Source organism: Rhinolophus ferrumequinum, chromosome X (genome assembly GCF_004115265.2).
Source record: "Rhinolophus ferrumequinum isolate MPI-CBG mRhiFer1 chromosome X, mRhiFer1_v1.p, whole genome shotgun sequence".
Taxonomy (NCBI): domain Eukaryota; kingdom Metazoa; phylum Chordata; class Mammalia; order Chiroptera; family Rhinolophidae; genus Rhinolophus; species Rhinolophus ferrumequinum.
In genome coordinates this window covers 124,135,567-124,163,058 of record NC_046284.1, presented here as the reverse complement: position 1 = coordinate 124,163,058, position 27,492 = coordinate 124,135,567, and the positions used below count along the sequence as shown (strand labels likewise).

Below are 27,492 nucleotides of genomic sequence, written 5' to 3'. Positions count from 1 at the left end.
GAATGCCGCCCCCACACCTACCCCGTGGGCACCCACATCTCCGAGCCCGGGCTCATTTAACATGGCACCTGGCACGATTGCTGGGAAAGTGACCTTTTAACTCTCTGCATGCTTCCCAGTGTTTCCAGTGTGCAGGCCACGCCCCACAGTGCACGTTCCCACTGTGTTAACATGCAGATAAGCGGCTCCCCGCGACCATGCAAACTTGCTGACCGCCCTTCTCAGCCAAGGGCATCGGCAGATACACACACGTACGATTCCATTGGGTGAACTGCTGATTAACCCCGAGCCCGGTTACCTGCCCGAACAGGCTGGTCTCAGCCAGGTGAAAAGGAGCAGGGCGTGAAACCAAGTCCCAGTGCAGAGCCCAGCGGTCGGCACAGCTCCAGGTAGGACAGACAGGTGGCATCCAGGTTCAGTTACTGCACCCCAAAGCCAGGGTGTCAAGTGGGGCAGAAGGCAGGTTGCTCTCAGGAGCCAGCTCAACTTCGGCCAAGTCTGCTTGAGAATTTCACGTCTAGGCAGACCTCCTCACAGGGCCAGAACCCAGTGTTTGCACTTGCCAAGCTCTGGAAACCTAAGACAGCCTCTGCCTGCCTGGTCGGGCAGCAGGCATCAGCACCCAGTGCCCCATCTACCCCATTTGCACTGAACAGGCCCAGAGGGGACCAGCACCCCATGTTCAGCCTGGGGAGACCCTCCATCAGCTTTCCTGCAACGAGCACCCGCCTTGTGCAAAGGACTAGGAAGCTGACCGACCTGGGGGCTGACCACCCAGCACGTGTGCACCCACCTTGCAGGGGCTTCTGGGCCAGAGGTGCCGCTCCTGGGAAAACCTAGCTAGTTCCTGCAGGAATGGGTCCCAGGAGCTGAGCAAGGGAGCCCAGATGTGGCATGAGGGTCCCCATACCTGTCCCCCTCACAGCACAGCCAAGGGCCCAGCTGCCAACCCCCACCCAGGTACTGAGTGGGGTACCACAAAGTTCTGAGGGGCTCCCATGGACCCCTTGTGTGTCCATCAACTGCTCTCGTGGCCCTGCCCCACCAGGCGCTCGGATGAAAACGCAACCAGCAGTTTCTGTGTCCTGTTTTTATTGTCTGCAGCAGGATGCCCAGCAGAGATCATTGCAAGTATGGAAAGTAAGTATCGCTGTGCAAAGGAGGATGGTGCTTAGGTACAGACGAGAGACATGATTTCCTTTAAATAAATACTCAGACACAGCTTGGTCCTACAAAGCACGTGGGCCTCCGGGTGCCAGGCTGAGCTGCCCTGACGGGGGCCCAGAGGACGTCAGGACGCCCGTCCCGAGATCACGTGTGGAACCAGGTGCCGGGGGGCTCAGGGAGCCCCGTTTTAGAGCCTCCCCAGCCCCCACATGATCTGGCTGGGCGAGGACACGGGAATTTCTGGAAGGTCAATGGTCCGTACCAGTGAAGGATTCTAGCGAGCGTCCTGGTCCCCGGGGCTGGGCGGGCATGCGCCTAGATGACCTTCTTCAGCTCGTCGTACAGGACCAGCACAAAGGCGCCGCCCATGCCCCTCAGGACGTTGGACCAGGCACCCTTGAAGAAGGCCTTGCCGCCCTCGTCCTTGAAGATCTTCCGCCAGCAGTCCACGGTCCCCCGGTACATGATGTCCGCTGTGGACGGGGAGTCATGGGAACAGGCATCAAGTGACCACTGACACACACTGAACCCCGGGCGCCACTATCGGGGGACCCCAAGTGCTGGCCCTAGGGAAAAGCAAGGGCCTGGCCCCAGCAGCTGGCTCGTGACCTCTGCTGGGGGTTGGGAAGGGATCGAACACAGACCCAGCCCCATCCACCCCCTGGATCCATGCAGGGAGAGGCCACCCCAGTGGGGTCAAAGGGAGGGCAGGACCAGGGCAGCCCACAGGCACCCGGACAAGGCCCTAGAGAAGGGACACCGCCCCTGATCAGGCCTCCTCACGAAGGGCCTCATTGCACAGCTCCACGCTTAAGGGCCGAGGCCAGAAGGCCAACGCTGGAGCAGCGCCCGCTCTGGAGGAGCCGCCACCACCAGCACCACCGCCACCACCAGACCAAGTACCTCCTTTGCGCCCTGACTGCATCATCATGCGTCGCCTGACGGTGTCGAAGGGGTAGGACACGACTCCGGCCACGGCCGTCACCGTCTGGGCGATCATCCAGCTGACCACGATGTGGGTGTTCTTGGGGTCGGGGAGCATGCCTGCAGGGTTACGGCAGTGTCAGCCCCAGCGCCGCACCAGGGCTGCCCCCACCCCGGCCCGCCCGCCCCCCGCGTGGCTCCCAGGAGCAGGTGACACTGGAGATCAGAGCAAAGCTGGCTATGGGGTCTGAAGCAGGGAAAGCCACCTGCAAGCTGCAGTGGGGGCCAGCTTAGTCCCCGGGAGTGGCATGTCTAGATCTGGGGTGTGTGGGGGGGATAAGCCTCGGGGAGGGGGCACAGCACACGTCTGAGTTCCCTGTAGTTACCAGCAGCCCTGGGCTGACCCTCAGGCCGGCTTCCTGTAAGGGGTCGAGCTATGCACTTTCAAACCTCCCCACAAAAGCCCCAATTCCAGGACCTCAGCACGAGTGCACCCGCAGATGGGTCATTAAAAAGATGATGAACGTAAGATGAGATCGTGTGGGTGGCCCTGATCTAATGTGACTAGCGTCCATATGAAATGAAAACAGACACACACAGAGGGACAACCACGTGAGGTCACAGGGAGCAGACGGCCATCCACACGCCCAGGAGGGAGGCCTCAGGGACCCCCCTGGGACACCTGGCCCTCAGACGGCAGCCTCCAGGACTGACTGGGGGACCACAACGGTCTGCTGCTATGTCCCCACCTGCGGCCCCCGGTCACAGCCCCAGGAGAGCAGCACGTACCTTTGGCCGTGTCGTACACGCCAAAGTAGGCAGCCCGATAAATGATGATGCCCTGCACAGACACGTTGAAGCCCTGGTACAGGCCCCGGAGGCCGTCGGACTTGGTGATCTTCACCAGACAGTCCCCCAGGCCCTTGAACTCCCGCTCGGTGCCCGATTTGCCCACATCAGCTGCCAGACGGGTTCTGGCGAAATCCAGGGGGTAGACGAAGCAGAGGGAGGTGGCTCCAGCCGCACCGCCGGATGCCAGGTTGCCGGCGAAGTACCTCCAGAACTGGGTGTGCTTGTCCACGCCCCCCAGGAAGACCTGCTTGTACTTGTCCTTGAAGGCGAAGTTGAGGGCTTGCGTGGGGAAGTAGCGGATGACGTTGGCCAGGTTGCCCCTCCAGAAGGACAGCATGCCCTGCTCCTTGGGGATACGCACGATGCAGTCCATGATGCCCTTGTACTGCTGGTCCACGGCGATCTGCTTGCTGGCATGCTGCACCTGAAGGGCGGACGCGGGGACAATCGTCACGCGAGAGCCCCGGCCCAATGTCCACCCGTATCCCCACCGCAACTGTGTGCTGAGAACCCGACCTGGTGCACGAGGCCGCTGCACCGTCCTATCGCTTCATAACCTGATCAGCCCGTTCATTGTCACCGCAACAACGTTGCAAGAGGTCGCCCGGCAACAACGTTGCAAGAGACCGCCCGGCAACAACGTTGCAACGAGCGAGCTACACTTAACAACAATTTCGCAACAAACGAGTGCACTTTGTTCCCATGTAGGAACCCAGACGGCTACAAGAGGGAAGGAAGGACCGAACTCCACCAATAGGCCTCACTAGGGCCCCGCTGCCTGCCCACCCGACCACCCGGACCCGGCCGCACACCACAGCGCGGGCGCAGGAAATGCGGGCGCGCCCGCCCGCGGCCCCGTCTTTGCGCATGCGTACCGCTCCTGTACTGCGCGTCCAGCCGCCCCCCGGAAGTCAGCGGCGCGGACAAAGCGGTGCTGCCTCGCACTTCCGGCGCCCGCCCGCCCGCCCGCCGGGCCGGTGCACGCGGCCGGCCTGCCTTGCCTCCCCAGCGCCCCAGCCCCGACCCCCTGCTCCTTGAGTCCGCGCGCGCGCGCGCACGCCGCCCCCACCTGCAGCAGCAGCTTGACCCGCTCGATCGGGGCCACGGCCGTCTTGGAGATGGCGGCGGCGATGCCTCCGGCCAGGAAGTCCTTGGCGAAGGAGATGGCCTGTTCCGTCATGGCGGCACAGCGGGCGGCGCAGCGGACGCAGAGTGGAGTGGAGGGCCGGAGAGCCGGAGAATGGGCACCGCTGGCTCAGCGCTGCCGCCGCCGGACCGAAAGGACGGGGTCACCAGCGCGCAGCCGCTAAGGCGCCTCCGCCCCGCCCCGCGCCCCCGCGCGCCAGGCCCATTGGCTGCGCCGCGCGCCTCCGCCCCGTCCCTTCCGAGCGCCGCGCCCCCGCGGGCTGCCGGGAACCTTGCTGCGTCCCGCCCCGTCGCCCCGCGCGCCAAGCCGATTGGCTGCGCCGCCGCCGCCGCCCCGCCTCTTCCGGCGCGGCGTGCCCGGGGCATTTCGGGAGCCTGGCCCCGCCCTTGCGCTGTGCAGGCCGAGGGGGGTGTTCCGTGGCCACCGTGACCTTGTCAAGGTCACGTTGGAGCCCCAGCGGATATTAGAGGTGGCGGCGGTGGCGGCCGGTGATCCCCAGATCTCCGAGCCAGGCCTCTTTCCAGCCTGGACCCCGGGTGGCCCGTGGGAATAGCGTCCGGTCGCGGGCCCAGGGCCGGAGCAGGCAGCCGTCCGACACGTGCCGTGCGGACCCCTGACCCCACGGGGCCCCCAGCCTCCCACAGTCGGTCCTCCCGAGACGCCCTCGCCGCCCCGCCCCGCAGGGCCCGCTCCCTGCCTGCCCGGGAGACCCCGGCCCGGCCGTGTCCATTCGAGTGTCCTGCACGAGTCCCTCTCCCGCCCCAATCCCGGGTGTCCCCGTGGCCCCCGGTGTCCTGGGCGGGCCCTATCGGAGCGTCCCGCTGGCCTTTGGGTCTCCTCGCCAGTGGGGTCCCCGCCCCCCAGAGGGGCTGGAGCACGTAGCCGCCCACCACCTCCGCCCGCGCGCGGCCACGGGCACAGCCCTTGCGGAGGGGGGCCTCCCCGCCCGGATGGTGGGAAGCTTTGTGAGCTGAGTACGGACTCGTAACTAAATAGCACAGTGCGTTGTGACTAGGTTGTCGCTGGGTGAATTTTCAGACTGAGTACGAGGGTGTAAGCAGCGCCAAGCGCAAGGAAACCTCCTCAGTAGTGGTTTTCTTTCCCTGCCCCTTCTTTGTCGTTCCCGTCCTTCCTCTTCTTTCTCTCTCTGTCCCCTCTCCTTTTCTTTCTTTGTTGTGTCCTGGGTCCCCACCAGCAGGCAAAAACCCCAGGCATGGATGGATGGGTGCTGAAAACCACGCAGGAGCGCCAGGGCACCCAAGCCTGCGACTCGGCCCGTCCCCAGTGCCCTTGCGAAAGCCCCACCCGGGTCGTGCTCGGACCTCCAAGGACAGCCAGGTAAGGGGCGGGGCCTGAGGCTGCCAGGTGGCAGAGGCCGGTCCCTCTGGGGGCAGGGAGGCCCAGCGTCACGTGTGCCACCGGTGACAGGTCTGGCCCTGGCACCGCCGCTGTGGGGATGCCCTTGGAGGTTCTGGCACATTCCGGAGGCTTCAGGAAGCCGGTGGAGAGCGCACCTGGAGGGCGCATTCCGGCTCCTGCCGGCAGCCACCCAGCAAGGGGTTCTGGAGTGGAGGGCAGAGGGAGGTCGTGGCTTGTGGGCTGGAGGTCGGGGCTTGTTGGGTCAGGGTCGGGGGCCATATCTGCACTCTGGATGGGCAAAGCATCTCGTCTCCCTTGCGTGTGTTCACAGCACCACCCTGTCTGCGCCCCGGGGGAACTCTGGACACGGTTGTCACTGGTCCCTGGGCAGCAGGGGCCAACCAGCTGAAGCTGCTCGCTCTGGATCACGTGGGGCGGCGTCTGCTCAGGCCTGGACTGCAGGGGGAGGCCCTGGACGCAGGTGCTTGTGCTGCAGAGGCCGTGACCTTGGTGTGGGAGAACCCAACGTTCCTCCTCTCTCCTGTGCCCTGCCCGGTGTGGGGGTTGGGGGGATAGGGGGCGGGTAAGCCCTGGGTGTCCCGCCCCGTTCCCCAGGCACGGGCCTGTGGGGCACACGGCCTCCACAGGTCGGCACGACCCGGCTGCTGGCTCCTCAGAGCATCTCAGGGGCCCTGGCACCTGGGCCTGGCACCCAGCTCTGCAGATGCTTCTGGAATGAATGTGACTTCTTCCCCTCAGTGTTAACTGGGGTTCAGAACATAGAATCGTAGAAAGCACTGCATGTGGGTGTCAAACTCAGACACCCACCTGTCCGTCCCGAGTGTGTGTGTGTGTGTGTGTGTGTGTGAGTGTGAGAGACACGGCGCCCCGATCGCTAGGGCATGACTGCGGCAGGCAGAGGGGCCTCACACATGGAGCCAGTGCTAAGTGGTGGGTCGGCGGGGAGAGCAGGGTCCTCCTAGGGGGTAAGTTCTAAGTCCCAGCCGGAGACAGACCTGTCCCCAGATTTAATTACGGCTCAGACGGGTTAGAGATAAGCCGCTCCCAGGCCAGCACGCACTGTACTGCCTATATCTACAGCCTAAAAGATAGTCGGAAAAAGGGGCAGGCAAATAAAAAAACGGGCTGGGAGCAAGTTTTAAAAGATTTCAGGTCTCAGCTCATGGCTCAGAATGAGTCCCGAGGTGGGGAGGGGACAGGCTATTTTATGGGCCCTGCACAGCATGGGACCTGCCCGAGACCCAGGGGGGCCTGCAAGGGAACAGCAGGGGCCAAGGCCGTGCTGACTCAGTGTCCTTGTGCTCGGATGTCCTGCCATCTTCCCCACCCCCACCGGGCAGGTTTTCCCCAGTGGGGCATCCGGGCAGCCCCGTACGCAGTGGGCACTCACTGGATCTGCTGAGTGAACGTGAATGAGTGAATGAATGAATGAATTCCACCTGTGGGGCGGCGGGCAGGTCGGGCACACGATTCCAACCTTGGAATCCGTCCTGGTTCCTAAGAGAATAAAAAGCCTTTACGGAAACGCACCTGTGTGTGCCCCCACCTCTATCCTTGACGTGAGACTCCCCAAAAGGACTGTTTCTGTGGACAATTCCTAGTAAGTGGAAGGACAGGTAGTGGGTAGGTCAGTTCCTCGTTACAATTTTGATGTTTTCCTACGAAAAGTTCCTGCAGACATAAAGGGATAGCAAGTGGTCTGAGGTTTCTACAGGTGGTGTCCTGTGTCCCTCTCCAACCTGGGGGGTCCTTGGTGTAAGGGCCGTCGTGGGTGTGGAGACAAAATGTGTCCATCTACTATTACGTGTTTGTACATATTTGTGGTTATATACTATGTAAATACAGTATACAAATCACATGTACCTCTATAGCTATGCATTTACATGTGAGACAGACATACTTCATGTCGTGTTCTACATAAAATACATTCGCACACAGAAAATTCTCTACATCTTAAGTTTCCCATGTGTGTAACAATCTTCTAGCTCTAGCTGGAAAGCACGAGTGAAATACGGACAAATAGGTCGCCCGTTGAAGGTGTCCCTGTGACAGGGCGGTCGGCATTGTTGCTAATAACTGTATATACCTACATACCAGGCAGCCTGTAACTTGCTACATCCTTACTGTTGCTTAATACACGAAAGAGCGTGCACTTGCTTGCTCTTTTAGGAAAACAGGTCCACTACTGAAACACAAAACAGACCTGAGTCTCCCTCAGATGAGTAGTTTGGGGACATGTGCACCCATAAACCACCGTCCCCCTTGAGCTAACATCCAGCGGGGCCAGGGGTGCCCTGCCTCCCAGACATGCAGTGACAGCTGGAAAATCTGCTCTCCAGCAGGGGTCCTGCAAGACACCAGCTGTGACATCACAGAGACAACACATGACACGGAAAAGCATTTACAGCCAATGTGAACGGCTCAAGGCTAGTGGAGAGGCAGGGCTGTGTGCAGACGCGGGGTGTGTGTGTGTGTGTGTGTGTGTGTGTGTGTGTGTGTGTTGGGGGGGCGCCCTCCGTGGGTGCACCAAGTGGTCCAGCAATGCAGCTGGGGACACACCCGGCTGGCGCTGCCACTGTGGGTACAGCTGCTGGGTCTTCAGTCCCCACAAAGGAGCCGGGACCAGCCAGTGCTGCTGACATTCTTTAATCTGTTGGTTAGACCCCCACCCCCTTCCAGTCTGCTTTCCACCTGGCGTCCATGCTAAGGCACAGCCGGCCGGGGGCCTCCCGGAGACCGTCCAGTGACAGCATGCGAGCGTGGCCCTCAGGTTGCGGGTCTGGTGGCCAGGACCACGTGCAGGACGTCCCCCGTGCGTGCCACCTGCACGTCTGTGAAGCCGTGTAGCTGCAGGAGTTGCCGGGACTTGGTCAGGCTGCGCTCCCCGCCCTGGGTCTGTAGCAGGCGGCTCAGGGACCTCAGCAGGCCCGGCCGGGCGGCCCGTGGGTCCTCGTCCAGGGCCACTTCTGCCACCAAGAGGCCACCGCCTGCAAGCACAAGCAGAGCTGCTGGGGTCCTGCCCACGTCACGGAAGGAAGGGGCCCTGGGGGACATAGTGCTCACCAGGAGGCAAGGGAGGGAGGGGGCAGGGGGGACGGGGACAAAGAGGCAGGCACGGAGCCTGGGGGAGCCTGGCCCCCTGCAGATACCGGCCAGGCTCCTGAGGGAATTCACTGTGTAGGGAACCCCGTGATGCATCTGACGGCCGGGAGAAGCCTCTGTGAGCCCATCGGGGACCAGGCCATCCATTCACAGATGGGAACCTGGGCCGGAGCTGCTTGGACCACAGTTGGCAGCAGCCACGCCGGCTGCCGGAGGTTGCATGACTTGTGGAGAAAGTGGATGTGAGAGCTTGGAGAAGTAGACGGTGTGTGTGTGTGTGTGTGTGTGGTGTGTGTGTGAGCCTGCGCACACGTCTGGCCGCCCCTCGGGTGTGCATCTCCACAGGCAGCCCTGACGGGGAAGGCGGGAACGTGAGCAGCCGCATGGCAAGCCCGGGCAGGGCAGCCCTGCGTTGCTTCCTCCTGCTCGGGGTTACTTGGGAGAAGCAGGAAAAGGCGCCGAGGGGCCTCACCCCGGAGCCCTGGCTTACACGGCGGTGACACCCCCGGGTGAAGTCTCCCTGGTGGTGCAGGGATAGGCGTTCCCACAGTCCCCAGAACTGGGGGCAGTGTGCTCACCGTCCTCTCTGTCATTTGTCATGTTTTCCACAGTAATACGTGCATGGGGCTGACGCGACTGGCTCCAAAAGGCACCACTTCCCACTGTCGTCTGTGGCCCCCCGGCCCCCACGCAGGTAACCACTGAGCTCCCAGCGGAGGGGGTGGAGGGAAGGCCCCGTCCTGCCTGTCGGCCAGTTTCTGTGGGGGAAACAGGCCTCCCAAGGCCGATGTCACACCAACCACGTGGCACGAAAGGGTGACAGGACTCCTGACGAGGTAACACGTGGTCTGATCAGCAGCTCAGAGCTCCAGGCACCCCGAACCCCAAACCTAAGTGTCAGCATCACTTAGCAGCACCTCTCACAATTCCTCTGTCTCCCCAGGGACGCCAGGATTCGGCTCCCGTGTCCCCTGGGCCGCCTGCCCCGGGAATGGGAACGCCCGACTTCTGTGACGCTTTCCTTCCGTCCACTCTTAGCTGGGCTTGGGGACATAGCAGGGAGCAAACAGGCAGAAACCCGCCCTCCCGGGGCCACGTTCTCCTCGTGGGCAGCCCGGATGTGTGTGTGACATCTCTGTGACCGGGTAAAACCCTGCCGCTCACAGATGCCATGTGTGGCCTTGGTGGCCGTGATAATGACCACAAGCGGGGCTCACAACCACAGACCTCATGTTCCCCCAGCCTGGACACCAGGAGTCTGCCTTCAAGGTATCCCAGGGCCACGCTCCCTCCGGGGGCCCCAGGGGACGGTCCCTCCTGCCCCTTCAGCTCCTGGGGGCTCCAGGCGTCCCTGGGTTGGTGGCCGCCTCCCTCCCATCTCTGCCTCCGTCTCCACGTGGCATCTCCTCTGTGTCTGTGTCCCTCCTCTTCTGTCTCTGATGAGGACACTGTCATTGGGTTCAGGGCCCCCCTGATCCAGGATGACCTCACCTCAGACCCCTCACTCGGTCCCATCTGCACAGACCCTGTTTCCAGATAAGGTCCCGTTCTGAGGTCCCAGATGGATGTGAATTTGGGGGGACACTGTTCATTCTATGACAGAGACCAAGCAGGATGCCCTGACTTCCCGTGCAGCTCAGGTTCCTGTGTCCCCAAAGCTCAGCTGGTGAGCCAGCACACGGTGACCTGTCCCTACACGTACACATGTGGGGGACCGTGGAACCGCTTCTCCGCCAGGTTCACAGCGCGCAGGCTGTGGGGAAACCCGTCCACGCCTGCTGCCCGGTCGCGGTGGTGACTTGGTGGCTGTCCTCCTGAATATCAGGCTTGTCCCTGGTCCTCAATATCCTGGAACGTCCACTTTGTGCGGCCACAGGTAGGGGCGGCTTCCGCGTCCCATCTCAGGGCATGGGGTCCTTGCGGGTCAGATTTCAGGACTGAAGGATGGGTCCCCAAGTTGTCTCTTGTTTTCTGTGCCTGTGGCCTGTGCTCTACGTGGCTGCATGTCCCAATCTTTCCACGTCTCACTGCTCAGTTCCTTTCCAAGACCGTTCTTTCTCTTTGCTCCTCTCTTGCCACTTTCCGTCCTTGAAGGGAGGATGGATGGACACATGCCACCCCGTCCATCTGCAGGCATGCTGGCTGCCACTGTCCCATGGTTCCGCCACCGCTGCTGAGTCCTGGGCACCTGTGCACCTGGGAGGACAGGGGCTCGGCCGCGGCTGGCACCTCTCAGAGCCAGGAGACCCCGCCGTCAGCTGGGGGGACAGAGTGGCTGGCTGTGGAGGCCCTGGGACCCTCCGTCTGGTACCAGATGTCTCCGAGCCCCTCACGTGGCCCTGAGCCTTAGATAACTGGACACGCCGGGGATCAGAGCCCAGGGTTCAGTGGAGGGGACGGGTGTGATGCTGAACAGTTGGGGACGAAGTCATTCCTGGTGGAGGCTGGAGGCCAGGACGGCCACCAGGTGGTCAGTGTCTGCAAAGACCCTTTGCCGTCGCTTTGCTTTTGGTCTGAAACAGGAGACCGGGGACGACGGTGCTTTCCCCAGATGTGGGAGCAGAAGCGGCATCACAGTGTTGAAAACGATCCCAAATTGCTAAATAGTTCACATTCCGAAATGGCACGGAAGAGGCCCAGGGGTGGCCATGCAAACGGGGGAGACCGTAGGGTGCAGGAGTGAGAGCGTACATGCTGGAGCCCGGGAGGGGCCCAGGCCGCTAGGTCTTCTCCGCTGCACGGCCTCATGGCCCACGGAGACGACCAGGAAATCCACCAGAAGGGATGGGGACGGGAGACACGGCTGGGCTGTGCAGGCACGTGACGGGGCATCTGGGAGGACGTGGGGCCACGACGACGACACTCAGGTAAGCCAGAGCTCGGGGTCTGTTGCCACCAGGTTCAGCAGCTTGTTCCCACCACCCATACCCCAAGTGCGTCCTCGGGGAAAGAGTAAACCAGGCGCCAGAGGCTCGGCGGAGGGGCGATGTGTTCTTTGGAAAACGTCCTTGGTTTTTGTTGGTCTGTTTTAATAGAAACGGTCTTTATGCTTTAAAAGAGGTTATGGGGTGACGGGGGCTCACCTGGTTTGCAGCTGCCTGAGATCCGGCTCAGCAACCTGTGCACTTTCTCGTCCGGCCAGTCGTGTAGGATTCCAGAAAGAACATAGAGGTCTGCCTCCGGGAGGCTGTCCTTGAAAAAGTCACCTGGTTGAAAACAAAATGTCATAAACCTGTCAGGGGCACCAGAACTGGTCCTCTACCTGAGGGAAGTGGGGACTGCCGCTGTCCAGAATTCAAGAGAGACACTGCTTGTAGTGGGGACAGTGTGTCCTTCCACAGACGTGCCATGTCCCAACCCCTGCAACCTCCCAACGGGACCTAGTTAGTAAAAAGGACCTTCGCAGATGGGACTAAGTGAAGGATCTGAGATGAGGTCGTCCTGGATCAGGGGGCCCCTGAACCCAATGACAGTGTCCTCATCAGAGACAGAAGAGGAGGGACACAGACACAGAGGAGACGCCACGTGGAGACGGAGGCAGAGATGGGAGGGAGGCGGCCACCAGCCCAGGGACGCCTGGAGCCCCCAGGAGCTGGAAGGGGCAGAAGGGACTGTCCCCTGGGGCCTCCGGAGGGAGTGTGGCCCTGGGACACCTTGATGTCACACTCCTGGTCTCCAGACGGGGGAGGATGGGTGTCTATGGTTTTAAGCCCCCAGTTTGTGTAGTTTGTTTTTGCAGCCATGGAAAACTGATGCCCACAAACTTTTTTTAGAAGTTAAATTTATTGCTCTGTGGTTGGCAAATGTTACATTGTTACTGTGCAGTTAGTCTGTGGCGGCTGTGTCTGTACTGAACAGGTGCAGACTTTTTCTCTTGTCCTTAATTCCTGAGATGATACATTGTAACCACTCTTTACGCAGCAGTTACATTGTATCTGGTGTTATAAGTAACCTAGGGACGATTTTTAGGGAGGCTGTGTGGAGGGTCCGTACAAATACTGTGTCATTTTTCCACAAGAGACGTGAGCACATGTGGACTTTGGTGTCTGAGGGGGGACCTGGAACCACGGCCCGGCAGAGATGAAAGGACGACTGTACAGGTAAGCACACCACACACATACACAGAGACACAAAGCAGCAGGCACACGCACACAGACACACTCAGGACCAGAGATGAATACGGTGGGCGAAGGACTGACACAAAGCAAAGACACAGCAGCATTTACCTGGCACGAAGCTGACCTGTTCTGTCTGTGGTCCCGAGGGTTGAAAGCACGTGACGTGCTCAATGACCTCTGGGAGGTCAAACACGGTCACCGTCAGACGTGGGTACTCCCGGGCGAGCTTGTGGGCCAGGGCGCCCGTGCAGCCTGTGGGTTGCAAACACACACTCTACGATCCGACCCTCCCAGCGCTCAGGAAACACTGGGTGAGTCGCCAGAGTACGAGCTCAGCAAAACCAAAATGATGTTCTAGAAAAATGGATTGAATCCAGCGCTGTGACGTAAAGGCAGATGGAGGTGTAGATGGCTGGTGTCTCACGTGGGCCTTGGGGCCTCCCAAAGTCAAGACCAGCAAGCTGCTGTGGGAATGCAGATGAGATGGCTGGTGCCACAGCAGCCACTCTGGGCCCACAGAAGGAAGGGTGTGCACAGAGGACGGGGACGTGTAAGCTGCCAGCTCAGGAGTGCTCTTGGGACCCTGATCACATTACACCCCCCAGGCATGTGCCTGGCGCGGCTGGGGCCCCGCCGGGGAGAGACACGGCGAGGCCCCTGCTGCTCCTCCATTCACGGTCCTGGGCCGAGGTGGGGTGAAGGGCGTGTAGGCCATAGACCGGATGAGATGGGGCAGTGTAGCCGTCTGTCCCTTCAGCAGCCACCAGGAAGTGCCCATAACCCCTACGGAGACCCTGGACCGCCCCCAGGACCTCCTACACGTTGGGGCTATGTGGCCAGACCCACACACCTGCCCCAGCCAGATGTGTTAGGGGATTTGTTCAGAGAGAAACCCGTTACAAGCCTTACAAGCAGGTGAGGGGCCCGAATCCAGGAGGGGTGCGTGTACCTCCCAGATGGCAGGCGGAGGTGAATCGGGACAGGTCCAGGGCTGTGGCCACCTGGTGAGCAGTCAGCTTGGCGAGGCCATGCTTGGCCCTCATGAAGCACAGCCTTGCATCCCGGCCCGGGCAGGAGTCCTACAGCAGAGCAGGGTCTGAGCAGGTACCAGAGGCCCAGGGGTCCTGCACCCCAGACGCTGCAGCCAGCAGCATGGCGGCATGGGCTGAGGGGTCCCGTAGGCAGGCAGCTCCGTCCAGCCCACGTGGTACGAGACACCTGGTGTCGCTGGGGCTGGGGTGCAGTGGTCACAGGGACGAGCTCCAGGGGCAGCTGGCATGGAGGCACTGTGTCTCCCCACCTCACCAGCACCTGTGTTCACGCTGCCCCTCCCTGTCTGTCCATGGCCCCCGTCCATGCCTCTGTCCCCTTGCTCTGGAGGACAGAACAGCCTGGCTCCTGCAGGGTCTCACAGCCGTGGTCTGAGCCATCCCCTAACACCACAGCCTTGCTTGGCTGACATCCCACAGCCTGGCCCCCGCGGCTGCAGCCCTGACCCACCCCCACTCACGCCCCATGGCCTGAGCTGTCCCCTCCTGCCTCTGCCAAAACCCTGCTCAACCCACCTCGCACTGGCCTGAGCCAGCTGCCAGGTCCCCCCACAGCGTGTTCTCAGCTTCCTGCCGGCTGGAGCGCCGCCTGCGGTTTGCTGTGTGACACTCCAAGGACCTGGCCTCTCCTGGGTCCACCCTGGGCCACGATGCTGGGACAGCCTCACCGGCTTCTGTGTGATGCCCAGTCTGCTGCTCTCTCTGCTTCTGTGTCTCGCTGTCTCTCCCTGTCTGTCTCTCTCCCTCCATCTGTCTCTCACTGTCTCTGTCAGTTGGTCTGCCTCCCTCTGTCTCTCTCGGGTCTCTCTCCTTTGTCTCTCCGTGTCTCTGCCCCCTCATCTCTGGCCCTGTCCCCCACACTTTACATCAGCCCCACACTCCGTCAAGTTCATTTCTGTCATGTGTGCTCTGCCTCAGAGGACGCAGCCAGGGAATGGCTTTGCCCCCCAAAACCCCCATCCATACTGTTCTGCAGACCCAGGACCCCCCCACAGAGGTCTAGCTGGAGGGGGTGGGAGGGCACTGTGCAGCCTGAAACACCCGGTGCTCATACTGTCGATGCCACTATGACCGGACAGCACCCTGCTGTCCCCCGCCGTTCCCCACCGCGGCCGGTCCACGGCCTCCCACCAGGACTCCAGGTAACAAGCACACAGACGCTCTCTCAGAGTCCCTGCCTCTCCCCAGGCCCCCAGGGATCCTGAACCGAGTCCTTTTGCTAAACACACATGGCTTGAAAGGGGGGCCGTTCAGGACGGTACCTGAAGCAGGCCTTCTGCCTCGTCTCCCACAGCCCGGTGGCCCCGGCTGCTGCCCTCCCGGACGTCAGACTCCAGGTGGGTGAAGGCTGCCCACGTGTGCTCGTCGTTCAGCTCGATGAAGCCATGCAGGGAGAACTCGCCGTCCGACAGCAGGTACAGGGCGGCCAGGTCACTGTTACTGTAACCTGAAACCACGGGCCAAGTCATGTCCAGCAGGGACACCCACGCTGACCTGACTGCAGGGCAGTGGTGGGAGGGTCACGTAAATATCACCCACCTGGCCACAGCCCCGACCCACGTAAGTTCCCCAGATGGACTCATATTCCCACAGCCCATTTCTGCTGAGGCCCTGGGATGGCCATGTAGCCGGGCTACAGTCCCCAGTGGGTCAAGCCAAGCCCAGGCGACATGTTGCCGCAGAGGTGTCTGGCAGATGTCATCACCGTGGGCAATCAGCTCACTGTAGGTAAAGACGCCACTTGCTCACAATGGGGGTGGGTGGGCAAGACGTCTGCTGGGAAGACTGGAAAAGGCTTCCAGGGCCCAGGGAGGAAGGCTGCAGGTGGACCCTTTGTCTGCCCTCACTCATGGTTTTCGGGACACAGGAATATGACTAAAAGCACCTGTCTCGGGAGGAAGGGCTGCTTTCTGTGCTTCAGACCACGAGCATGTAGTCGAAATCCTCTTGCCTGAAGAGCAGATTTGGGGGCCTCTACCAGCACCCCACTTTATTTCTTCTCATAGAAGCAAACCTGCCTCTCCTGTCCTGGGGCCTTCTGCCCCCTGCTCATACCGAACTTCTCAGGGACTGTCCATAGGAGCCTCTACTGGGAGACCCTGCTCCAGTGTTCTGTTCAGTTCCGCAAACACATATCATCCATCCAGCCAGCCATCCATTCATCCAACCATCTGTCAATCATCTATCATATCCATCCATCCATCATCCACCATCCATCTATCCATCCATCCATCATCCATCCACCCATCCATCCAACAATTCAGTTGTCTCATCTGTCATCTATTATCTGTCTATCCATATCTTCCACCATCTATCATCTATCGATCAATCAATCATCTATCTTATCTACCATCCACCCATCACCTGTCTATTTATCCATCCATCCATCCATCCATCCATCCATATCTTCCATCATCTATCTATCTATCTATCTATCTATCTATCTATCTATCTATCTATCAATCATCTACCCACCATCCATTTCGTCTACCTGAATAAATAAGTAAAAAGAAACATCTATAAGTAACAACAAACACACACACATATTTCCTATTGGTCCTGTTTCTCTGGAGAACCCTGACTATTTGAGCTCCTCTAAGACCAGAGTCCATAAGAAGTGGCTCTCTTAGCACACATGTACACAACTGCCTCTGTTTCCTTTCTTCCATCCGTCCGTGCTTCTCACTGTCTGGGGAAAAGTCACGTTCCCGAGGGGAGACAGTCGGGCCCTCCCTCCCTCAGCTCGGAGGCCCCCTTCTACCCAGTGACTTGCATCCTTCCACCTGCTGAGAGTCTTAGCAAGACACCTGAGAGCGCCCTTACCTCTCTCTGTCTTCTCCAGTAACCCCAGGGCCACACAGACGTCCAGTAGACGTCCTGTCCCATGCTCAGAGGTGTCAATTTTGCTGGCGATATCCACGGCCTGCAGCGGGGCCTCATGTTGTAATAAATCAAACACCTTCAGCTTACAAGCCGTGAACAGGGCCTGTCGATGAAAAACAGGAACAATTCGACCTACCACATGACTTACCCAATGCCTTTTAGTCCCACAGTCTCCAAAGGTGGAGGTCAGGAGTGACAAAAGTGTGTCATCATCAACGGACCCCTCTTCTCTAGAGAAGAGTGGGTTTAGGCTCCAGCTGGTACCAGGTTTGCAGAAGGTGAAAGCAAACTGGTGAGTATCCAGCAGAAAGACTGTCCCCTGGGAGATAAGCCAATGTGCTGCTGTCGGGGGCTAAACGGTGTCCCCACCGTCACCCCAACGTCCGTATGTTGAAGCCACACGCCCAGGACCTCAGAATGTGACTGCATTTGGACACAAGAAGTCCGTTCCCAGGCTCACTGGCTCCTTCCGGTGTTCGGATGCCCTCACGTGACACTGAGAACCGTCAGTCAGGCTCTCACCTCGTAACACAAAATCCTCTGTGACAATGGAGGCCCTTCCGAAAAGGGCAGGACACAGGTGTGTGTAGAATGTACGTGATTGACCTGGAGAGGTGACACATGACCCGTGACTCCCTGAAGCCCCCTGTCCCCCTATGTCCGTTTGTGCAGCCAGTGGGAGACCTGTTATGTGACCTGTGTAACAGGTGGGTGGACGGATAAGTAGGCAGGTAGATGACAAACAGGTAGGTAGGTAGATGGATGGGTGGATAGATAGAGGATGGATGCATGGATAGATAGATGATAGATAATGGATGGATGGCTAGATGATGGATGGATGGATGGATGGATGGATGGATGGATGGATGGATGGATGGATGGATAAATGGATGATGATACAGAGTTGACAATCACACATACATACATAGATGATGGATAGATAAATAGATGGCAGTGGATGGATGACAAAGGACAGACAGACACATGCGGGGACCACAGGACAACTCAGCGGTGTCAGTGGGACGCCCGCTGGAAGTGCTGTTCTTGTGACTATTTTTAGGTAAAGGAGAGAACCTGAGGTCCAGCACAGCATGACCACCTTTGTCTCCTAATCACTGCAAACTCTGTCCTGAGGACGAGGTGACGGAGGTGGCTGAGGTCCCGTGTGGGAAGAGGCAGCCCGAGCCCAGCACCCAGCACCTGCCCCTGCCCTAGCTGCGGCGGTGGCCCCCACTGGGCCCCAGGGATGGGGGAGCTGCCACTGACTGTCCCCAACTCCCCCAGAGGCTGGAGTTGCAAGAGCAGCTGGCAGGCTGGCCTCGTGGGGAAGGCGGGGAAAGCCAGAACTCATGTCAGAGCCGTGTCACAGCCGTGGGGCGCGAAAGCGTAACTGCAGGCAGGCGCTCAGGGGCCAGCTGCTGCCCGAGACGCTCCCGGGTCTGGCCCGGGCCCCTCTGGGGGCTGTGTGAGCGGCTGCACCACTCGGGTGACCGTGCAGGACGGACGGGGGGCTGCAGCCAAGGCTGCCCGCTGTCAGCTGGTCCTTGCTCCAGCGGGAGACTGTCTGGCTGGCACAGCTGAGCTCACACGGGGACCGAGCACACACATGCTGAGCTGGTGGGCCTGCGTGCACCTGCTGACGTGGTGCCACAGTCCACCTGACACCTGGCCAGCTGGACCAGAGGGCGCGCCGAGCCTGCTGCATGGTCAGCGTTCCGGCCTCACCTCCTGGGGCTGCGGTCCCGTGAGGACGGCTCGCCTTGGAACATTCAGAGACCCGGGCCCGGCCGGACACTGACCACAGCCCCCACGGCCCCGAGCATGGGCTTCACACAGCAGGGTATGAGTCCTAGGAAGTCTGGGCCGATGACTCCACCCCCTGCCAGTCTGGGCCGATGGCTCCACCCCCTGCCAGTCTGGGCCCATGGCTCCACCCCCTGCCAGTCTGGGCCGATGGCTCCACCCCCTGTGGATCGCTGAAGTCCCTGTTCTGTCTCGCGTCGCTTAGGATGGCAGCTTGTCAGTCGCGACACTGTTACGGTGGCCTCAGAAATACTGAGGTCCTGTCCCCAGAACCTGGGAGCAAACCTTGTGTGGAAACGGGGTCTGTGCAGATGGGACTAAGTGAGGGATCTGAGGTGAGGTCGTCCTGGATCAGGGGGGCCCTGAACCCAATGACAGTGTCCTCATCAGAGACAGGAGAGGAGGGACACAGACACAGAGGAGACGCCACGTGGAGACGGAGGCAGAGATGGGAGGGAGGTGGCCACCAGCCCAGGGACGCCTGGAGCTCCCAGGAGCTGGAAGGGGCAGGAGGGACCGTCCCCTGGGGCCTCCGCAGGGAGCGTGGCCCTGGGACACACTGAGGGCAGACTCCTGGTGTCCAGGCCGGGGGAGGATGGCTGCCTGTGGTTTAGGCCCCCGCCTGTGGTCACTAGTTCCGGCCGCCCCGGACTCGCACAGGTACCTTCGATGCCTGGAAGCCGGCTATCAGCTCCAGGAGGCCCGTCGGGAACGGGGGCAGGCTCTCCGCTGTCCTGTCGTGACCAGCATCCTGCGTGCCCCGAGCCTGGGCCCCCCCGCGGTCTAGGCCAGCACCCTCCTCTTCGCTGAGGTTTTCGAAGGTGTCCACGGCGGGGATGGAGTCGTGCTTCACCCGCTGCAGGCCCACGGCGCCTGGCGGGAAGTACAGCTCGGCCAGCTTCTTGCAGAAGTGGTTTAGCGGGAAGCCCACCACGTTGAGGAAGTCTCCGTGGATCGATTCCACCAGCATGCCGCCCAGGGCCTGGATGCCGTATCCTCCGGCTTTGTCCCTGAGCGGGTGGGCATGGGTCAGCCCAGGGAAGGAGATAAAGACAAAGGTTACAGGACGCAGCAAGGTCCCCGGGTCACGGCAGCCAGACGTGACGCATGGACAGAACCCAGCGAGCCGTCTCCAGCCTGGGTGGCGTGCTGTGGGGAGTCTGGCTCCGGGCCCCAGTCTCATGTGGTGTTTGGTCCTGACCGGGGGCCGTCCCACGGCGGTCCCACAGGGAGCTGTCCTCCACTCCTGGTGCCCAGTGGTCGGTCACTGGGGGTGCCCGTAAGACCCCATCCCCCTCCTGGCCCTGCTCTTCTGCACACAGCACCCCTGGCTCATCCTCACATCTCTTTATGGGATCCTGGGCCCTGGTCTTTCCCGGGCACCTCCGCTGAGACCCCCTTAAGGGGAAGGGGGCCCTGAGCCCCCAGCACTGTTGCATCCAGGCCTGACCCCTGCTCCCTCTCCGAGACCCAGGCCCCGATAAAGGCAGCAGCCTTTCCTTGTGCCCTCGTGGGTGGTGGGAGTGGGTGCCCGTGACCTGCAGACCCCGCAAACACTCACATGGGCTCCCCGCTGTGGATGTATTCCCACAGGAGCTCCTCCGACAGCTGCGAAAACATCACCACCGTCTCCTCGTAGAACTGCGAGATTTCCACATCCAGCTGGCCGTCTGCAACGACAGCTCTGCCAGTGAGGGCACGGCCGCGCATGGCCTCGGCGTCCTGGTACACGGGGGCGGGGGGCTTGCCTGAACTTGGTGTGCAGTTCAGATATTAATCGTGCATGGGCGTAAAAAGGTTCGTTTTAGACAAGGGAAAGAATAATGAAAATTACAGACAACACAAACAAAATCGGCAAAGAGGAGAAAAGGCTGCAGACTGCACGAGACGGGGCTCTTGGTTTTCTGCAATAATTTGTGCAGTGGAACTTCTGAGTCACCAGGCCTCCCCTGTGCGGTTGGGAAAGCCCCGGGCCTGGCAGCTTTGGGGTCACTTGGGAGAGTCCCCAAAACTAGCTGACTTGGGGTGAACGGCATCCCCCAGAATTCATCTCCCTTGGAGCCTGTGAATGGGACCTTAGATGGAAACAGGGTCTGTGCAGATGTGACTGAGTGAGCTAAGGTGACATCGTCCTGGATCAGGGGGGCCCTGAACCCAATGACAGTGTCCTCATCTGAGACAGAAGAGGAGGGACACAGACACAGAGGAGACGCCACGTGGAGACGGAGGCAGAGATGGGAGGGAGGCGGCCACCAGCCCAGGGACGCCTGGAGCCCCCAGGAGCTGGAAGGGGCAGGAGGGACAGTCCCCTGGGGCCTCCGCAGGGAGCGTGGCCCTGGGACACCTTGAGGGCAGACTTGTGGTCTCCAGGACGGGGGAGGATGGGTGTGTGGTGGTAAGCGCACAGGTAAAGGGTGACATGGAATCTCTTGGGCCAGGGCTTTGAACCCAAAGGGCCCAAATGAACGTCCCAGCTGGACGAGAGGGTAAAGGTGGCCCCGTCGCTGATAAGCAGACGTGTGACCGGCCATCGGTGAGATATGGCGAGGCAGCCCCAGGACAGGAGGGCAAAGTCTGTCTCGGGGGCCTTTCCCAACCCACAAGGACTTCAGAGCAGCTCTGACATTAATTATTCCTCAGGATTTCGGTGCGTTTTCAAAGACTTTTCATCGCTGTGGCATAACCCACACCCACCTACCTGGGCCCACACCCTCCGCCGTCCAGACCCAACGATCTCAAAGAAAATGCATGCAGGGCTCGTGTTGGGTGGGGTCTTACGAGTGGGGCCGTGTGTCTGGCACTGGACACTACACGTTGACTTCCACATTACCCCGATTTTCCCCGGCGGGGGGGAGGGAAGGGCTGTTGCCCCAGTGACCTCTGAGTCTATCCCTCAAGCCCTGGTCACTGTGAGCACCCCAGATCCCCCCTCGTCCCCAGGGAGGAGGTGGCTGTGAGTACCTTGGCTGAAACAGTGGATGATGGCGACACCCGTGAACACACTATGTTCTTTTCCGTTCAACCTGCAAGACACAGCCGCACACACGACACATCTCAGGTGGGAGCCGAGCCATCAAACACGCTGCCTGCCAGCAACAGGTGACACCCCGTGATTGGGCGCAGGTCCTCGCTCCCTGTCCTCTGGCAGGTCTCTGCCCCCAGCATCCGGCCACTGCGTCTCCCAGGAAACCTTCCCAGAGGCTGGTGTAAGTGGATGTTATCAGTATTAGCAGGAGAGACCACCAGGGGTGTCGCTTACAAGACTCAAGGTCTGGGTCACTGGAGAACACACGACCCCAACAGGAGAGGCCAGCCATGCAGGCAGGACCCAGACGGGGCAGCTCTCCACCGGCTCTTTCTGGAGGTCTGTTTGCTTTCCTGAGACTGGAGTGACACGCCAGCCCTCTGGACACAGCACGGCTGACCCAGGCCCATCTCCCCATCACCTGGGCAGAAGCTCAGATGTGTGGGGCTGTGGCGAAAGCTAGTCACATGTACACAGGCATGGGGAGGATGCCAGTGGAGGACGATGAGGAAGCAGAGATGGAGGTGATGGAAGAAGCAGAGAAAAGGTGATGAAGGAGCAGAGAGAAGGTGGTGGAGGAGCAGAGAAAAGATGATGGAGGGAGCAGATGAAGGTGATGGAGAGAGCAAAGAGAAGGTGATGGAGGAGTAGATGAAGGTGATGGATACACAGATCCCAGACGGAGCCTGGGTCTGCCCAGGACACTGCATGTGTCCGGTGGGGAGATACCAAGGGCACCAGCTCCGTCCTGTGACCTCACCTGGGAGGGTGAGCAGGTGGTGATGCACTGATCCACCAGGACCCTGCCCCTTCCCCCACCCCGGGCTCTGAGGCAGGGCTGGTCCCTGGCAGGCCGGCCACAGAGCACCCACCGGGACAGCATCCAGTACGCGTCCTGCTTGTCCACAGGCTTCTCCAGGATCAGGCCCTCGATGGTCTGCAAGACAAACGGGAGGGACACGGTTGTTTCCACGCCTCCAGCTGGGTCTCTGCACACCACTGTCCATGTTTTACATTCCTTCTTTCGTGTGTTTGATGTGAGAGTCACATTACATAAAATTCACCATTTTAAACAGTTTGGGGACATTTTAGCACACTCACAATGTTGTAGTAGTATTGTCACTCCCTTGTTCCAGAACATTCTATCCCCCCAAGGAGACCCGTCCCCATGAGCTGTCACTCCCCCTCCCTCCCCCATCCCCTCCCCCTAACCCACTTCCTGTCTGTGGAGGAGCCTGTTCTGGACGTTTCACATAAATGGAGTCACACGCTGGGTGGCCTGTGTGCCTGTCACTCCCTGAGCAGTGTCCCCTCGAGGTCCCTCCCAATTGGTGGCGAGTGTCAGTGCCTCCTTCCTTTTCAGGGCCGAGTCATATTCCGCTGTGTGGCTTGTGTTTGTTTATCTGTTCAATGGTTTATGCGTATTTGGGTTTTTCCCTTTTCAGCTATTGTAAATAATGCTGCTATGACCGTGTGTGTACAGGAGTTTGTTTGAATGCACAAATATTTTCCCCATCCCCTTACCAGACTCTCCTTTAGCATCCATCAGTTTGTTTTCTGTTATCTATGGGTCTGTGAACATGTATTTCTTCTTCTTTTTAGTACATACGAGGTGTGACAATTAAGTTCGTGAACTCATCCTAGAAAAAGGGCTACACACCTCATTGCTGAATGTCACTACGGTCACCTTCGAAGCACTCCCCTTGGGAAGCGACGCCAGTGCCTAGTCCCCCTTCAAAGCAATTTTGGAACTCTTTTTCTGGAATGGCCCTCAGAACTGTCGTCATATTATCCTTGATGTCCTGAATGTCATCAAAATGTCTTCCTTTCAATATTTCCTTTATCTTCAGGTAAAGAAAGAAGTCATTGGGGGCCAGATCAGGTGAGTAGGGAGGGTGTTCCAATACAGTTATTTGTTTACTGGCTAAAAACTTCCTCACAGACAGTGCCATGTGAGCTGGTGCATTGTCGTGATGCAAGAGCCATGAATTGTTGGCGAAAAGTTCAGGTCGTCTAACTTTTTCATGCAGCCTTTCCAGCACTTCCAAAGAGTCAACTTGGTTAACTGTCCAGTTGGTACAAATTCATAATGAATAATCCCTCTGATATCAAAAAAGGTGAGCAACAGTGTTACAAGTTCGTGAACTTACATGTCAGACGTCCTACATAAGAGTAGGTATGAGTTTTCTAGGGCTGCTGCAAAGCACCATAGGTTGGGCAGCTGACCCAACACGCATTTCTCTCTCCCAGTCCTGGAGGCTGGAGGCTGAGACCCAGGTGTCGCAGGGCTGGTCCCCCCTGAGGCCTCCCTCCTGGGCGTGTGGATGGCCGTCTGCTCCCCGTGTCCTCACACAGCCGTCCCTGTGTGTGTGTGTGTGTCTGTGTCCTCATGTCCTCTTCTTATAAGGACCCCAATGCTATTGGATCAGGGCCCACCCTAGTGACCTCATGTTACCTTAATCCTCTCTTTAAAGCCCCGTCTCCAAATACAGCCCCATTCTGAGGTCCTGTGGGTCAGGGCTTCAACCTGTGAATTTTGTGGGACACAGTCCAGCCCACGTCACGTGGCAATTCTGTCCTTAGCTTTTGGAGGAAGCGCATTGTTCACTCTTAAACTTCCACATAGAAACTCCCTTACCCATGAACCAGAAATGTGTCTAGTTCTCGGCAAAACCATCGAGTCGGGCTGCAAGGACCAAGCAACAGCAAGGTGGGCCCCGGGATCACTCTGTCTGGTTATTTTCAGACCCTGGACTGTGTAAAGGTTCACATGGGTGACCCCTCGCCAGGAGACTGTGGTGGCACCTTGGCACTGAGGCCAGTGGCCCAGTCGGGGGTGTGGACAGAGGGCTGTGCCCAGCAGAATTTCAGTGAGGACCGATCCACGTGACCTGCCTTCACAGAGCGCAACTCTCAGGCCCAAATCCGTGTCTCTGGTATAGCGGTGTTGCTCCCCCCACCCTCCCAATGTGTCCAGGGCCTCACCTCCGGCCCTATGAGTGACACAATGTTTGGAAACAGGGTCTCTGCAGGTGTAATCTAAGTTAAGATGAGGTCCTACTGAAATCGGGGGTGGGGGGCCTCAATATTATGACCGGTGTCCTTACAAGAAGCGGACCATTTGAACACTCACACAGAAGGAGAAGCCACATGAAGCCTGAGGTAGACGACAGGTGACACAGACACAAGCGCAGGGACACCAAGGGCTGCCGTGGACTCCAGAAGCTGGGAGAGGGGCCTGTGCCAGACTGTCCCCAAGTCCTGCAGGAGGAACCAGCCCCACCCACACCTGGAGTCCAGTTGCTGGGGACACGTGAACCAAACGGGAGGCCAGAAGTGGGACTCACCACGATCGTGTCTGCTCCGATGATGATATCGGGGGTCCTGAGGTCTTTCTGCAAGAAACGCAAAGCTTTAGAAGGGAGGCCCCTGCGTGTCTTACAGAAACACTTCTGTGATGTGATGCACGTGAAACATCATCAGCGGCAGGAAGCCAAGCTTAGAAACCGAGACCTACGTGTCCTCTCTGTGCCGAGTAGGCCAGGAGAGCAGTGCAGCCGTGACATGCTCACCTGAAATCTGTATGCAACCTTGAACCTGGGTTGCCCTTAAATACTGCCTTTCTGCTGTCGAAAATCAATCTGTCAATATCCTTTTATTTATGCCAGAAATTCATGACAGCATTAACTACAATGCATTTATTAATTGCTATAGGATGTTCTTATAACACGTAGTAATAGATAAGCTATTAATACATTAATTCTATGTAATCAATGATGCTATTATAGTAACTATGTTAGTATATAGTAACCCACCATAATAACAGGCTACATTAATTCTATATAATAAATGAGTGTTATGTGAATCACAGTGGAATATTACAAAGTAACTCATGAGCTATATTATATAAACAATACTATTATGGTAATTACAATAGTCTGTTACAAAATAACACACAGTAATAGATACACTACATTAATTCTATATAATAGATACTATTGGTATAATCACAGTGGTATATTACACAGTAACAAAGTAACTCGAGCTATATTACGTAACTATTATGTTAATTACAACAGCATGTTACATAGTAGCAGAGTACTAGATCAGCTCTGGAATGGTACACTGCACTCTAACCCTCAGCACTAAGTAAGCTCCATTCATTGCACATTGTATTAATAACCGGCACTTATTTATAGCACGTCTATTTGAAACCTGGAAAGCCTTCCTGGCCAGAGAACCCAAGGCAGCAGCAACCCAAGCCCTTGCCTGGTGCATTCTGCGGGCCACATCCAGTGCTTTCTGCTTCGCTGTTTCGATGGCATATGCGTGAGGGGTGGGGAATGACGATTTATTCAGCTTCTCTTTAAACCTGGAAGGCACCACCTCAAATCTGAGACCCTACAACAGGAGAAAAGGGGTCTTGAGACTTTGTCAGAAGAGCGCAAGGACGGGGGACAGAATGTGCCAGGGCTACAACAAATGTGGCCTTTTCCACGCGGAGTCGGTCTTCCCGACTATCTCATCTGTTCTCTGAATTTTCACTCAGTGCCACGCAACCACCAGACTGGCCGGGGCTGGCAGACCTGGAGGGGAGACATCTGCACACAGGTCATTCACATGAAGGCCGGGGAGGGTGGATATTGATTGAGGTGCAGATCCTAGGGGTCAAAGAGCTCCCAGAGTGTCCCAAAGGCCAGTGCTGAAAATATCCTGCCCCCAAGAATTGCGAAAAAAAAAAATGCTACGTGGGAGAAATATGGCTGCTTTAACTTGCTCCCCTCACACTATGAGCAGGTAAGACAATCGCTGCAGGAGGCTGGTCGTGGAGAGACTGACGTCCCAGGGTTGGGAACATGGGCCTTCAGCAGAGATGGTAATGCTCCCCGTCCCCTTGGGCAGCCCGACAGAGCACCCACCTGTCTGTGTGTGTGTCTTCCCCACCACCAGCTCCGGGACAATTGGAACTGGCCTGGCCTGGCAGCCCTGCACACTCACTAGGCCACCAGGCCTGTCCTGAAGGTGGTAGCCCCCAGATCACGTGGACTCCTAGTTCCCACAGACCTGGAGCCGGGTCACTAAGTCCTGGCCTGCAGACCGCAGCCGGGTCACTGGAGGCCAGTCACTGGGTCTCAGCCTGACGACCCTGGCCCTCAGGCCCGGTCAGTAGCCCCACTCCTGCAGACCTCAGCCCCCAATCACCGGCTGGCCCTGGCTCCACTCACTACACCCCCTGGTCACTAGGCCCCAGGGTAACTGGGCCCCAGGATCCGCAGGCCCAGGCCAGCAGACTTCGCCCCCGGTCACTAGGACCAGGCCTGCAGTCAATAGGACCCGGGCCACTAGGCCCCAGCTGGACACCCCGCCCCCTCCCGTACCACCTCCACCTTCCCAGGCCCCGGCCACAGACCCCAGCCCAGGGCCGCCCCGGGCTCACACCGCTTGACTGAGAATCTCCTGCCGGCGCGGGGAGGCGCTGGCCAACACCACGCGCTTGTGCTGCAGCTTCCGGATCACAGGGTACATCATCCTCGCGCCCGACCCCGCGCCCGACTCCTGCACCCCAGCCCGCTCCCTGCGCTGCGCAGCGGTGCGCGCGCGCTCGCGCGGCTCCGCGGCTCCAAACCAGGCCCCGCCCCGGATGAAGCTCCGCCCCCGGGCCCGCCCAGCACCGCTTCAGAGCCGACTCCGGTGAAGCCCCGCCCCGGATGAAGCTCCGCCCCCGGGCCCGCCCAGCACCGCTTCAGAGCCGACTCCAGTGAAGCCCCGCCCACGCCTGAGCCCCGCCCCGGATGAAGCTCCGCCCCCGTGCCCGCCCAGCACCGCTTCAGAGCCGACTCCAACGAAGCCCCGCCCACGCCCCCGGGTTGGGCGGGGGGAAGATTCCCCCAGAACCCCCATGTCGCGAGGTCCCTCGAGAATCGGTGGAGGGTCCCCGGGGCGCGGTGGGGGGCGGAGAGGAGTGGTACCATATCTATAGGTAGATAGATGACAGATGAGAGGTAGACAGGTAGGTAGGTAGATAGGCAGAGTCTCTCGTGC

At 59.2% G+C, this 27,492-nt stretch overlaps 2 protein-coding genes across 3 annotated transcripts; both read right to left on the bottom strand.

Annotated features, from left to right (window-relative positions):
• Positions 1-1,074: 1,074 nt before the first annotated feature.
• Positions 1,075-4,251, bottom strand: SLC25A6 (solute carrier family 25 member 6). The gene is made up of 4 exons (XM_033132163.1): positions 4,013-4,251; positions 2,881-3,367; positions 2,071-2,211; positions 1,075-1,640 (listed from the first exon to the last, which is right to left on the bottom strand). The coding sequence occupies exons 1-4, from the start codon at positions 4,121-4,123 to the stop codon at positions 1,483-1,485; spliced, it is 897 nt and encodes a 298-aa protein (XP_032988054.1). The 5' UTR covers positions 4,124-4,251; the 3' UTR covers positions 1,075-1,482.
• Positions 4,252-8,100: 3,849 nt separating this feature from the next.
• ASMTL (acetylserotonin O-methyltransferase like) lies at positions 8,101-27,081 on the bottom strand. Of its 2 annotated transcripts, none has more exons than XM_033130074.1 (13): positions 26,890-27,081; positions 25,720-25,851; positions 24,798-24,845; positions 22,323-22,387; positions 21,387-21,448; positions 19,987-20,095; positions 19,090-19,435; positions 16,563-16,725; positions 15,002-15,186; positions 13,640-13,769; positions 12,799-12,942; positions 11,656-11,778; positions 8,101-8,457 (listed from the first exon to the last, which is right to left on the bottom strand). In XM_033130074.1, exons 1-13 carry the CDS (start codon positions 26,977-26,979, stop codon positions 8,237-8,239), a joined length of 1,818 nt encoding a protein of 605 aa, XP_032985965.1. In that variant the 5' UTR covers positions 26,980-27,081; the 3' UTR covers positions 8,101-8,236. The 2 variants fall into 2 exon arrangements, with proteins under 2 accessions (XP_032985965.1, XP_032986860.1); XM_033130969.1 differs by having other exon boundaries at positions 8,322-8,457; positions 12,815-12,942.
• Positions 27,082-27,492: the final 411 nt, after the last annotated feature.

Excerpts from the sequence above, each read along its gene's own strand:
- SLC25A6 (XM_033132163.1), bottom strand. The coding sequence starts at position 4,123 with ATGACGGAACAGGCCATCTCCTTCGCCAAGGACTTCCTGGCCGGAGGC. Across the intron at positions 3,368-4,012 it reads GGGTCAAGCTGCTGCTGCAG|GTGCAGCATGCCAGCAAGCA; the intron begins GTGGGGGCGGCG and ends TCCGCCCTTCAG. Across the intron at positions 2,212-2,880 it reads CGTGTACGACACGGCCAAAG|GCATGCTCCCCGACCCCAAG; the intron begins GTACGTGCTGCT and ends GTAACCCTGCAG.
- ASMTL (XM_033130074.1), bottom strand. The coding sequence starts at position 26,979 with ATGATGTACCCTGTGATCCGGAAGCTGCAGCACAAGCGCGTGGTGTTG. Across the intron at positions 21,449-22,322 it reads GCGTACTGGATGCTGTCCCG|GTTGAACGGAAAAGAACATA; the intron begins GTGGGTGCTCTG and ends TGTGTCTTGCAG. Across the intron at positions 20,096-21,386 it reads CATCCACTGTTTCAGCCAAG|ACGGCCAGCTGGATGTGGAA; the intron begins GTACTCACAGCC and ends CTGTCGTTGCAG.